Source organism: Colobus angolensis, unplaced genomic scaffold (genome assembly GCF_000951035.1).
Source record: "Colobus angolensis palliatus isolate OR3802 unplaced genomic scaffold, Cang.pa_1.0 Scaffold67, whole genome shotgun sequence".
NCBI classification, from domain to species: Eukaryota; Metazoa; Chordata; class Mammalia; order Primates; family Cercopithecidae; genus Colobus; species Colobus angolensis.
Genome location: NW_012120376.1, coordinates 6596355 through 6608368, shown reverse-complemented (window position 1 = coordinate 6608368; position 12014 = coordinate 6596355). Strand labels below are relative to the sequence as shown.

Here is a 12014-nt window from a genome sequence, read left to right as displayed (position 1 = left end):
GCAGCCGGGGAGGGTGGGGGGGCAGAGACACAGACAGAGGCGCGGAGGCTCGGAGAGAGAAGACGTGGAGGGAGGGACAGAGCCTGGACAGCGGTGGACACGGCATCGTGCTCGGGGAAGAGTGCAGCACGCAGCAGGCGCCGAACGCTGAGCACCGAGAAGAGCAGCCCGGGAGGTCTCCGGCCGTCCATGCACAGAGCGCCTTCCCCCACAGCCGAGCAGCCGCCGGGCGGAGGGGACAGCGCCCGCCGGACCCTGCAGCCCAGACTCAAGTTAGTGGGCAAAGGGAGGCAGCGGGGAGTGGAGATGGGTGGAGCTGGACTTGGGAATGGGGTCCAGAGGGCGGAGGTCGAGGGGAGGACGTGGGGAAGCGGGACGGGGGTGGGGGGTGGAGACTGATGGAAAAAGGGGTGCGTCTTCGAATTAGGGGGCCTTGGGAGCAGGCAAACATCTGATGAAGCTGGATATGAAAGAGTAGTACCTAAATCTCCATTCCTGGTTTACTCGGTGGGCTCCATCTGGCCTAAGTGCCCCCTACAAAGAACGTGGGAGCCTCCTAGCACCAGGGGATGCCCTGGAGCTCGAGCTGGCGTCAGTGCGGAAGGTGGGGGGACGCTCAGTTGCCTCAGTCCCTTGTTGGCACGGAGCGCGCGGGCCCCTGGGGTCCAGGAGAAGGCGGTGCCTTTGAGTTAAAGGAGCATCAGCGGGGGGAAGGGGGGTGACGAGGGAGGCAGGGAGGCCTTAGGCAGTTCCTTCCTATATCTGTCCCTTTATTCACAGAGTGGGGAGGGGAGTTTCAGTGTGCAGCCCCTTCAGCAAGAGGCCTTGAGCCTCTCCCCTACTCCACTTGAAGATGCGGGTGGAAAATAAGGGAGAGGAGAGTAGGCGGGAGCCCCTGGGCGGTTTTCGCCCACAGACGCTACCACTGTGGGAGTGTGTGTGGGCGGAACGGCCCCGAAGCAGAACAATTGCGCCCCTCCCCCTGCCGCAGCCCCTGAGCTGAAGGAAAAGGCCGACCGAGGAAGTGGGGAGTGTCACTGCTAGGAGAGGGGCCACTGAGGAGCACTGGGCAGCCTGGAAGGGTGGAGAGGTCCGGGGGGAGAGAGGAAGCGTGCGTTAAGAATACTTAACCAGGCCATTCTTAACCAGGCCGGGCGCGGTGGCTCAGGCCTGTAATGCCAACACTTTGGGAGGCCAAGGCGGTTGGATCACGAGGTCAGGAATTCGAGACCAGCCTGACCAACATGGTGAAATCCCGTCTCTACTAAAAATACAAAAATTAGCTGGGCGTGGTGGCGGGCGCCTGTAATCTCAGCTACTCAGGAGGCTGAGGCAGGAGAATCGCTTGAACCCGGGAGGCGGCGGTTGCAGTGATAGCGCCACCGCACTCCAACCTGGGCAACAGAGCGAGACTCCGTCTAAAAAAAAAAAAAAAAAAATGCTTAATCCCTCGGAAAAGCTGAGCGGAGAAGAGCAAGGCACCACCTGGCTCACTGAGTGGGAAGGCCAGGGAAGGTGCCACACCCTCCCTCCTAGCCACCTGAGGCTGTGGCTCCTTCACAGGGAATGAAGCTGGCCAGCAGCGTCCACTGTGGGGGGAGACAGGGGTTCTACATTCACCTTAGGCGAGTTCACTTTAGTGTTGAGACTGCTGAGTGTTTACAGTGGAAGGTGAGGATTGTTTTGGGGGAGAGGGAGTTCCAGCCATCCGAGGTCTGTGCTGGTTAGCCTCAGCGCTCAAGTTGTTACCACAGACCAAAAAGATAAAAGCTGAAGATAAGGTTTAAGAGGCTTCGACTCCTGCAGACACAGGGCACTGATTTTTGGGGCTTCGGGCCAGTCTAGGACAGCACTGGCTTGTCCATGCCTCTGAGCAGTGCCTGATTCTGAGTCTGTACTCAGACCTGGGCACTGCACAGGACAGCATGCAAATGAGAGAGGGGAAGAAAAGCAGGCAGGAAAGAGGGAACAATTGTTAGTGTGGGTTGATACCCAGTAGGAGGACTTGCACCGACTGCCTCTCTCTTGTGCCCCTCCTTCTCAGGCCCAGTGCCCGAGCCATGGCACTGCCTCGGACGCTGGGGGAGCTGCAGCTGTACCGGGTCCTGCAGCGCGCCAACCTCCTTTCCTACTATGAGACCTTCATCCAGCAGGGAGGGGACGACGTGCAGCAGCTGTGTGAGGCGGGTGAGGAGGAGTTTTTGGAGATCATGGCACTTGTGGGCATGGCCACCAAGCCCCTCCATGTCCGGCGCCTGCAGAAGGCACTGAGAGAGTGGGCCACCAATCCAGGGCTCTTCAGTCAACCAGTGCCTGCTGTTCCCGTCTCCAGCATCCCGCTCTTCAAGATCTCTGAGACTGCGGGTACCCGGAAAGGGAGCATGAGCAATGGGCATGGCAGCCCAGGGGAAAAGGCAGGCAGTGCCCGCAGTTTTAGCCCCAAGAGCCCCCTTGAACTTGGAGAGAAGCTATCACCACTGCCTGGGGGACCTGGGGCAGGGGACCCCCGGATCTGGCCAGGCCGGAGCACTCCAGAGTCGGACGTTGGGGCAGGAGGAGAAGAGGAGGCTGGCTCGCCCCCCTTCTCCCCCCCTGCAGGGGGAGGAGTCCCTGAGGGGACTGGGGCTGGGGGGCTGGCAGCAGGTGGGACTGGGGGTGGACCAGACCGACTGGAGCCAGAGATGGTACGCATGGTGGTGGAAAGTGTGGAGAGGATCTTCCGGAGCTTCCCAAGGGGGGATGCTGGGGAGGTCACATCCCTGCTAAAGCTGAACAAGAAGCTGGCACGGAGCGTTGGGCACATCTTTGAGATGGATGATAGTGACAGCCAGAAGGAAGAGGAGATCCGCAAATACAGCATCATCTATGGCCGTTTCGACTCTAAGCGGCGGGAGGGCAAGCAGCTCAGCCTGCACGAGGTGAGAACCCCCAGGCCTCCTAGGATTGACGTTGACTCCTGGGCCTCCAGCCGCTTACCTCTGCAAGTTTCTACGGTCTTCAACTCTGTTTCATTACCCGTTGACCAGGACCCCAGGCCCTGATCCCCTCCCTGATAGGCCCCCACCCCAGCGGCCGCAGTGCTTGCATCCTCAGCTGAGGGGGAAGCAGAGATACAGGCAGCACCAAGCTGTTCAGCTCGTTGTCACTCAGGACCCCACAGGAGTGGAAGAGGCCCTGGGCATTCCTAGGAAGCTGTGGGTGCTGACCTCTGTCTTTCTTCCTCAGAAAGCTCCCATGTAGTGTCAAAACCAAAGCAAGCATCTGATGGATGGGGCTCATTTATCTGATGGTGAAGGGGTGTGAGGAGGTCTGGTGAGGCAGCGGGGGAGCTCAAATTCTGACTCTCCTGGCTGCCCTCTCTCCACAGCTCACCATCAATGAGGCTGCTGCCCAGTTCTGCATGAGGGACAACACACTCTTATTGCGGAGAGTGGAGCTCTTCTCTTTGTCCCGCCAAGTAGCCCGAGAGAGCACCTACTTGTCCTCCTTGAAGGGCTCCAGGTGAGACCTCTTCCCCAGATCCTTCCTGGACTGGAATCCTGCTATGGAGTTAGATCATGTCCTAACCTTCAGCTGAGGCAGCTCTAGGCCTGCTTCCCGCCCACCTGGATGTCCTGCTTTTGGTCAAGTCAGCTTGTCTCAGGTCTGGTCTCTCCTCCCATCCATGTCGGGTCCCCCCAACCCCCTACAACAATAGTGCCTGAGCTAGAGACTATTTCTCGGCCAGCTTCTTGACAAAGGTTTTAAATAACACATGTCTCTGGCCGGGTTCTGTACTCTGCCCGTCACGTGGCCCTCATCAGCCTCACCCGCTTTATTCTTATCCATCTTTTCAGGCTCCACCCTGAAGAACTGGGAGGCCCTCCACTGAAGAAGCTGAAACAAGAGGTATGTTTTCCCGGGTGCATGTAGGGGCATTGGGCAGCCTTCCCGATCCCCTCCCTTGCCAGGTCTTCATTTCCCCATTTTGGGCATCCACAGGTTGGAGAACAAAGTCACCCTGAAATCCAGCAGCCTCCCCCAGGCCCTGAGTCCTATGCACCCCCATACCGCCCCAGCCTGGAGGAGGACAGCGCCAGCCTGTCTGGGGAGAGTCTGGATGGACATTTGCAGGGTGAGTGTGCCTCAGAATACTTTTCTCTTCATTGAGGGTGGGGGAGTAGGGGAGGGGTTGGGGGGAGGAGTGAGCCAGGAGGCAGTGCCTGGAACAGGGTTGGGAAGCCTGGCTGGAGGGGGGGCAGAAGGGCCTGTGGGCTGGCTGTGTGGTTGAGGGTGGGGGTTCCATTGGCTGCAGCCCCCTTACCTGACCAGTGCCCATGCCCACAGCTGTGGGGTCATGTCCAAGGCTGACGCCGCCCCCTGCTGACCTGCCTCTGGCATTGCCAGCCCATGGGCTATGGAGCCGCCACATCCTGCAGCAGACACTGATGGACGAGGGGCTGCGGCTCGCCCGCCTCGTCTCACACGACCGCGTGGGCCGCCTCAGCCCCTGTGTGCCTGCGAAGCCACCTCTCGCAGGTGAGGCAGCCAGCAGTGCTGTCCCCAAGCACCCCGGCCACCCAGGCCCCACACAGCAATTCTGGTGTCCTGGGGCCAGGTGGGAGGAAGAGGGATATAGTCATCAGAGAGGGCAGTAGGAGGGTTGGGCTCCAGCCAGCCAGGCCTTGGGGTGTGGTGAGGCAGACCCTGCCGGGCTGCTCCCACCATGGAAAGTCTGGTCCTAGTGTAGATCTGTGAAAGGGGAACTGGGGAACGGGGAACAGAGAAAAGAGGATGAAAGCGCAGGAAGGAGGAGCATCAATAAGGGAAGCTCAGATGGCACTTCCACCAAACCCAGGAGTGGGGAGCAGGCTAGGAGTTGCGGGGATGGGGATGGGGATGCCCAGCTTGGAAGCAGAGGAGCCCAAAGCAGTGATGCTTTGTGTGTGGAAGGGGGAAGAGGGAGTGGGCAGGCAGAGGGCTGGGTAGCCGCTGGGCTGAGAGTGACGCAGCAGACAAAGCCACCAACCCTGGCTTGGTATTTTTAAACTGTGCGTGGGTGGGAAGTGGGGGCGGGGACTGGAAGGGGGGCTCTTCTTGAGGGAGGAGCTCGGAGGCTGGCTTCCTGTGCTCCCCCTGATTTGGCTACCAAAACACTTGGGGAGCCATGGTAGGGTGACCTGGGAGGAGCCTGGGAGGGGGCCAGGGATGAGTGGGGGTGGCAAAGCTTGGGAAGGGGGGGAGGGGAGAGGTCAGAGCCAAACCACCCCCGCAGCTCCTGACAGAACCAGAAATTCCAGCACAACGGAGGAGGCGGGAGAGACAGAGAAAGAGAGAGACACAGACAGAGACAGAGCTACACATAGCCAGAGAGGGGAGGGGGCTCACACACACAGGAATGGAACCCCCCATACACATGCAGTGGGCAGGAAGCAGTAATTCAATAAACGGAGCCCATCTTCACAACTTTCTTTGCCCCTGCTTCTGTTCCCAACCACTTCTGTCTGCAGCCAGTCACCCTGCAGTCTCCTAACTGCCCCCTTTTCCCTGCAGAGTTCGAGGAAGGGCTGCTGGACAGATGTCCTGCCCCAGGACCCCATCCCGCACTGGTGGAGGGTCGCAGGAGCAGCGTGAAAGTGGAGGCTGAGGCCAGCCGGCAGTGAGGGGTGGACTGGTGTCTTCAGACCCAGGACCTCAGACTTCTGGCTCACACAGACCCCCATGTTCTCCATCCCCAGAATATAGTCACAACCCTGGATCCTTCCTCTGCCCTTCTCCTGCCTCCCCACCTGCTCCATGGGCATAAGACTGTGGGGCTTCAAGCAATAACAAGCAGGGGCCTGGAGAGAGGACACAAGGAGGGTGCGTGGTCCCCTCACCCCTGCCCAGAGCGAGGGGGCAAGGACTCTGCCTCCAGGGCATCTGGGGTTCTCCCCTCCCTCACACAACACACTCCCATTCTCTTTAGGTTTGCACCAGTGGTGTGAGCAGTTGGACTCAGTTTGGACAAGGGGGAAAGGGGGACTTCCCTGGGAAGGTCCAGCAGCTAAAAGTGGCAACATTTGCCCCCAGAATTGGGGGCCTGGGAACACTGGACCTGCTCCTTCTTCCCTCTCCTTCCCCATTTTTGTGCTTCTGGTTTGTTTCTTTAATTTAACAAGTGCTGCAGTTTGCCCTCCCATTCCCATCTATCCCCCAAGTCCTTTGCAATTTCCTCCCTCCTGCCCTACATGGGGGCGGTGGGTGTGGGATCCCTTCACTGGCCCCCTTGGGAGGCCTGGGTTGGACTCAGGGTCTCCTCCAGCTGGGGGCTGGACCGCAGCACCTATCTGAGCAGTTAGAGCGTCTTTCTTTTCAGATTGTGTACAGTAGATTATTTATTTTGTTATTTTGGAATAAAATTTATTTTATGGCTTAGGATCTATGACCCCTGCCTCGAGAGGGAGAAAGGGTAGCATGGGATGGGGGAGTGAAGGGAAGCTGGCAGTGGATAGGGCAACAGAAAAGATACAGCAGGCAGAGCCCCTTCATACACTGGAGGGCCACATGGCCAGGCCTGGACCCAGACTCTCACCCTGGCTCCCAGGCAGCATTGGAGGTATAGAGCCATATGAAGATCTCACAGCCACTTGGACCCACTTGGGCACAGTCAGACTCCAAATTCAGAGTATTTTTGGGTTAGCATATGTCAGAGAGGCCAGCACACTTGCTGCTGTCTTCTGTGCAATGTCTCACACTCCCAAATTTGTGTTGTCACACAGGCAAAAGCAGACACATGTTCTATGTGGTCATGCAACTAACATGTCAGTTATACATTAACATATCTTAGGTACATACACGTTCACACAGCTATACGTGAAGAAACTTGGCCCTTCTACTTTTGCATAGTCTCATACACATATCAGAAGCCTCCACCTCACTAACAGGAATTTGGGGCTTTGGGAGATTTTTTAATCAGGGCAAAACTTGTATTGGTAACCACATGTCCAGACCCCTCCTGTGCTCCATCCAGGGTCCCTTGAGCTGCTTCCCATTCCCCCAGGGCTGAGACCCAATGTCCTCTATCCCTGGCCTCTAGTGCAAATGTGTCTATATGTTCCTGCCTAACCATCCTAGGCCCTGGGTCAGAGTGGGCGGAGAAGCCTTCCATGCCCTAACCTGTGCTTCTACCCAGCCCACCTCCTGCTCAGCCCCATCACCCTCAGAGAGCTCTATATGTGTGTGTGCGTGCGTGTGCGCGCTGCAGGTGCAGGCATGTTGGGGCGTGTCTCAGAGCCTGAACTTCCCTTCCAGTCAGTGCTGGAAGGAGGTGGGCAGGGGAATGATAGAAAGGAAGGAGTGGATTGGCTCCACCCACCGTGCATTCTCCTGGTTGTCTTTTCCTCCTGACCGAGAAGTAGGTGGGGATAGGAGGGCACCCTCCCCATCTGCTGCTTGGCAGGGCATGAGTAAGTGTCCAGAGCAAGTCTGTGGGGGTAGTAGAAGAGCTGTCTCCCTGGGTTCTCCCTCCAGCTGGGATCACCAACTGGGGTTGGCCCTTAGGTCCATGTGGGACATTGAGATCCCAGATTGCCCATAGTGGGAGGGTTGCAGGAGGGGCTGGGCCCCCAAAGACCCACCCCCCGATTCCCCTTGCCCCTCCAGGAGAAGCTTAGTGAGGTCCTGTTCAGTGGGAGGCAGCAGAGGAGGGAATATGTCTTCACCAATCCTACAAGGAGATGGGAGAAGCAGTGGAGTAGGCATGGCGCCCACTCCCCTAGATGCCACCCAGCCTCCACTACTAAGCTGCCACTCACCAAGTGCCCTGAGAAAATGCTCTCACTGACTGGCTCAGGCAGCTGTCTTCCACCATGGTCACATCTGAGCAGAGCAGGGGGTCAGGGCTGGACACAGCATGCTCCTGAGGCTGGCACGGCAGCAGGCCCCTGCCAGGAACCAGCAACGGAAATAAGGAGGGCGGGGCAAGGCCAGGAAAGAAGAGGCACATGGGGTCAGGAGGGGCCTTGTCACTCACTGGGGGTGAGGCTGGTCAAAGGACAGGCTCATCTGGCCCAGGCTGGGGGGCATCTGCAGGTGAGGCCTGGAATTAGGGAGAGCACAGTTAGAGGAAGGCAGGCTAGGCAAAGGCAAAGTGGTGCAAAGGCAGGACCACTGAGTGAGGAAACAAGCTCCAGCTCCTTATCCTGACTTAGTAGTGGCCTTGGGCAAGCTATTTCTATGCTCTGAGCTCAGTCTTCTGTAAAATGTATGTGTTACAGGGGTGGATTAGCCAATTTCTAATGTTTCTTTAGACTCTGAACTTTGATAGTTCTTAAGTCCCCAAGTCCTCACTCCCGCTTCACCTTCTGGGAGGGGAGATGTTGTGCCTTGACTAAGAGTTAATAAGCACCTGAGTGTTATACTTGGGGAAGAAAAATGTCTAGGCCATTTCAAGGCCAAAACAGATGAGTAAACAAAAATCAACACAGCAGAGAAGTGACAGTGGCTCTCAGGGGCAGGACAGAAACAGTCATGCACCACGTAACAACATTTCTGTCAGCTACAGACCACAGTGGTCCCATATGATTATAATCAAGGCCAGGCAGAGTGACTCACGCCTGTAATCCTAACGCTTTGGGAGGCCGAGGTGGGAGGATCACTTGAGCCCAGGAGTTTGAGACCCAGCTTGGGCAGTAAGTGAGACCTTGCCTGCAGAAAAACCTTAAAAAAGAAGGCCGGGCGCGGTGGCTCAAGCCTGTAATCCCAGCACTTTGGGAGGCCGAGATGGGTGGATGACGAGAGGTCAGGAGATCGAGACCATCCTGGCTAACACGGTGAAACCCCGTCTCTACTGAAAAATACAAAAAAACTAGCCGGGCGAGGTGGCGGGTGCCTGTAGTCCCAGCTACTCGGGAGGCTGAGGCAGGAGAATGGCGTGAACCCGGGAGGCGGAGCTTGCAGTGAGCTGAGATCCGGCCACTGCACTCCAGCCTGGGTGACAGAGCGAGACTCCGTCTCAAAAAAAAAAAAAAAAAAAAGAATTAGCCGAGTATCGTGGTGCACAACAGCATGAGGATTGTTTGAGCCCAGGAGGTAGAGGTTGCAGGGAGCTAAGATCGCACCACTGCACTCCAGTGAGTGAGACCTTGTCTCAAAGAAAAGAAAAGAAAAGAAAAGAAAATTATAAGCTGAAAATTCGTATCACACAAATATTTACCATTATGTAACTATTTCCTTATACTGTTCAGAACGGTATCATGCTGCTCAGGTTTAAAGCTAGGATCAACAGGCTACACAATATAGCCTCAGTGTATAGTGGCCTATACCATCTAGGTTTGTGTAATTACACTCTATGATATTCGCATAACTATGAAACTGCGTAAGGACAGAAAATGCTCCTTCATTAAGTGATCCACGACTGGACTTACACAGCTTTTGCTATGAGCCAGGCACTATGCTCAGCTTTACAAGTGTTATGAACTCATTTAATCTCCACAATAATGCAGTGAGGTAGGTTATTATTATTAGCATTATTATCCCCCATTGGGCAGATAAGGCACCAAAGGCTAAGTAATTTGCCCCAAACCAGTAAGTGGTGGAGCTAAAATTCAAACCTAGGCAGTCTGGATCTTAACTACTATCTCCTCATTAGAGTGGGCAGAAGAGAAGAAAGGTTGTTAGCATTTGGTGCTCCTTTCTCACAGAAGAGCCTCTTCTAACAATTCAAATGCCCACCCCCTTAGAGTGGGATGGTATCCCCATGAGGTTTTTCACTTACTCCTGGAAGGCTGACAACACGTTGACTGATTCTTCTGGGGAGAGGCCTTGATACGGGGGGATGGAATGAGAGTGTGATGGGTACACCTGGGGCCTGGGGAAAGAAAACAGACCCCCTGATGCCAGCCCTTCTCCTGGACACCACCACACCCTGCTTTTGAACGGGTGTCCCTTTCATGGAAAGGAAAATTCCCTGTTCAGCCCCCAATGCCAGCTCTCCCAGCTGCCCATGCTAAAAGCCCATTTGCACAGACCACTCCCATTCCTGTCTTTCCAGCTCCTTACACCATATCTGGGCCAAGCTGCATGCTCATGGAGGAATCAGGGGCCATTCCAAGGTCATAAGAAGGCACCATGGTAGGCATCTGGAGCTCTGGGGTAGGAAGTGGCTGGTCCCTGGAGCAGGGAAGGAGGTACATATGACTGACCAAGAGTTGATGCCACCTCTCCTTCCTGCAGATAAGCACTGGACCCCTAACCTACCCACTGTCCACACCACCACACTCACCTTTCCACGGTCATCTTGATGGTAGCTGGGACATAACCCCTGCCATCCTTACCCATCTGTTCAGCTGTTGTGAGAAGGAAAAGAGAGCCATGGAGTGCTCTGGAGTTAGGGAGGAAGGGAGGTGGAAAAGGTGGGCATGGGTGATGGGGAAGTAAGAGAAGCGCAGCTATGTAATAGGGAGTGACATCAGCATGACACAGGCAGGCAGGGAGATGAGGGCAGCGGGAAGCAGGGAGGAAGTGGGTGACAGGACGGAATCAGAACTGCCAGTTCCAGCTCACGCTTGTAGTGGCTCCGGAAAGCCTCATCCTTGGGCTTCTTGGGATAGAGGTTTTTGAGCTGAGCAAGATCCCGGATTCGGTCCCCCAGTGAACGAATGGACAGGTCTTTGGCAGAGAATGGCTGGATGTTCTCTATCTGTGGAGAGCCTATGGTAGGAATGAGACCCTGAGATCCCCCTGTTCAGACTTTCTTCCCCTTCCCCAACCCTCACCACAAGACCTGTTCTCACTCCACCAAGGCAAGGGAGAGAGGACCTAGGGCGGGGCTCCTGAGGGAGCGAGATCCACTAGTCTCCATTCCCACAGAGGTCACAGTGAGAAGGTGAACATTTAGACCACAGAAGGAAGAAGAGAAGAACTTCCTAAAGATCAGGATCAGCATCAGGAAGGTCAGGACGTTTCATTCCCAGAAGAAACCCCAGAGGGCACCGGCACAGAGACAGAGGACTGGCTGGGGTGGCCTCACCATCCTGGCCCCGGATGACGTGAGCAATGGTGATGCCCCCAATCTCTGAGTCGCTGAATCGGAGGAGAAAGGTTCCGTCGGGCTCGTTGAGAAGAAGGCTAGTAACGTACTGTTTGCTGATGAAGCCAATAATCAGCCTGGCCGGGATGAAAGAGAGGATGGGGCCTGGGCAGTGAGTATGGAGGTGACTGGGGTATGGCTGCTCAGACCACCCAGGGCAGGGACTCACCGGTCAGACCAGTAGCTCCGGAGACAGCGTTTGGTGAGGTCCAGGACACCATCAAACCACTGCCAAAAGGTGAAGCCACGGCCCAGCAGGATCTCCTAGCGGGAGAAGGGAAATGGTGTGAGCCAAGGGAGGGCCAGAGCTGGAGCCTGTTTAGGGCAGACACTGAGCTGTGAGTGCCCTCATGACAGAATCACAGGGCTGAGGGATCGGACTGAACCTGAGACTCCATCAATGACAACGACCAATCCTCATGCTTACATGCTCCAGCCACTATTTCAAGCCTTTCCATATATTTATTCGCTCTTTATAAGGCTATGGAGGTAGGGACTATAATAATTCCATTTTACAGATGAAGAAATGGAAGTCCAAAAACATCGAATGACTTGCCCAGGTCTACACAGCTGGTAAGAGGCAGAGCTAGGATTTAAACCCAGGCATTCTGGCGCTGGAGCCCCTGTTAACTACTGTGCTACACCCTCTCCCTAAGGAGGTGTGGCAGAGGTGAAGCCCAAAGGAAGGTAACCTGCTGGGTGTGACTGTCTTGCTCCCTTTTGCTAACACACCCTCTGGTCACATGAGCCTTTCTTTCTTCTCTTTAAAGATTCTGTCTCACACTAAGAAAGAAAGAAAAGAAAGAGGAAGGGGAAGGGGAAGGGGAAGGGAGACCAAAAAATAAAATAACGTAATATAACATAAAATCAAAGAGCGGCCGGGCGCGGTGGCTCAAGCCTGTAATCCCAGCACTTTGGGAGGCCGAGACGGGCGGATCACGAGGTCAGGAGATCGAGACCATCC

The 12014-nt window shown here is 55.8% G+C and overlaps 2 protein-coding genes across 8 annotated transcripts in view; one reads left to right on the top strand and one right to left on the bottom strand.

Moving 5' to 3' along the window:
• Positions 1-6: 6 nt before the first annotated feature.
• Positions 7-6399, top strand: NAB2 (NGFI-A binding protein 2 (EGR1 binding protein 2)). 2 transcript variants are annotated; one of them, XM_011926054.1, is made up of 7 exons: positions 7-272; positions 2045-2918; positions 3368-3501; positions 3837-3888; positions 3982-4114; positions 4327-4518; positions 5533-6399. In XM_011926054.1, exons 1-7 carry the CDS (start codon positions 190-192, stop codon positions 5640-5642), a joined length of 1578 nt encoding a protein of 525 aa, XP_011781444.1. In that variant the 5' UTR covers positions 7-189; the 3' UTR covers positions 5643-6399. The 2 variants fall into 2 exon arrangements, with proteins under 2 accessions (XP_011781444.1, XP_011781445.1); XM_011926055.1 differs by lacking the exon at positions 4327-4518.
• The window catches only part of STAT6 (signal transducer and activator of transcription 6, interleukin-4 induced), a 35134-nt gene continuing 29450 nt past the window's right edge, over positions 6331-12014 (bottom strand). For all 6 annotated transcript variants that reach the window (XM_011926058.1, XM_011926056.1, XM_011926060.1 and 3 more), the window contains 9 exons: positions 11220-11314; positions 10991-11127; positions 10525-10671; positions 10244-10307; positions 10021-10131; positions 9737-9829; positions 7994-8059; positions 7776-7904; positions 6331-7687 (listed from right to left, as the gene is read on the bottom strand). In XM_011926058.1, coding sequence (XP_011781448.1) covers positions 7498-7687; positions 7776-7904; positions 7994-8059; positions 9737-9829; positions 10021-10131; positions 10244-10307; positions 10525-10671; positions 10991-11127; positions 11220-11314 — 1032 coding nt within the window. In that variant the 3' untranslated portion in view covers positions 6331-7497. The remainder of the gene's footprint in view (positions 7688-7775; positions 7905-7993; positions 8060-9736; positions 9830-10020; positions 10132-10243; positions 10308-10524; positions 10672-10990; positions 11128-11219; positions 11315-12014) is intronic.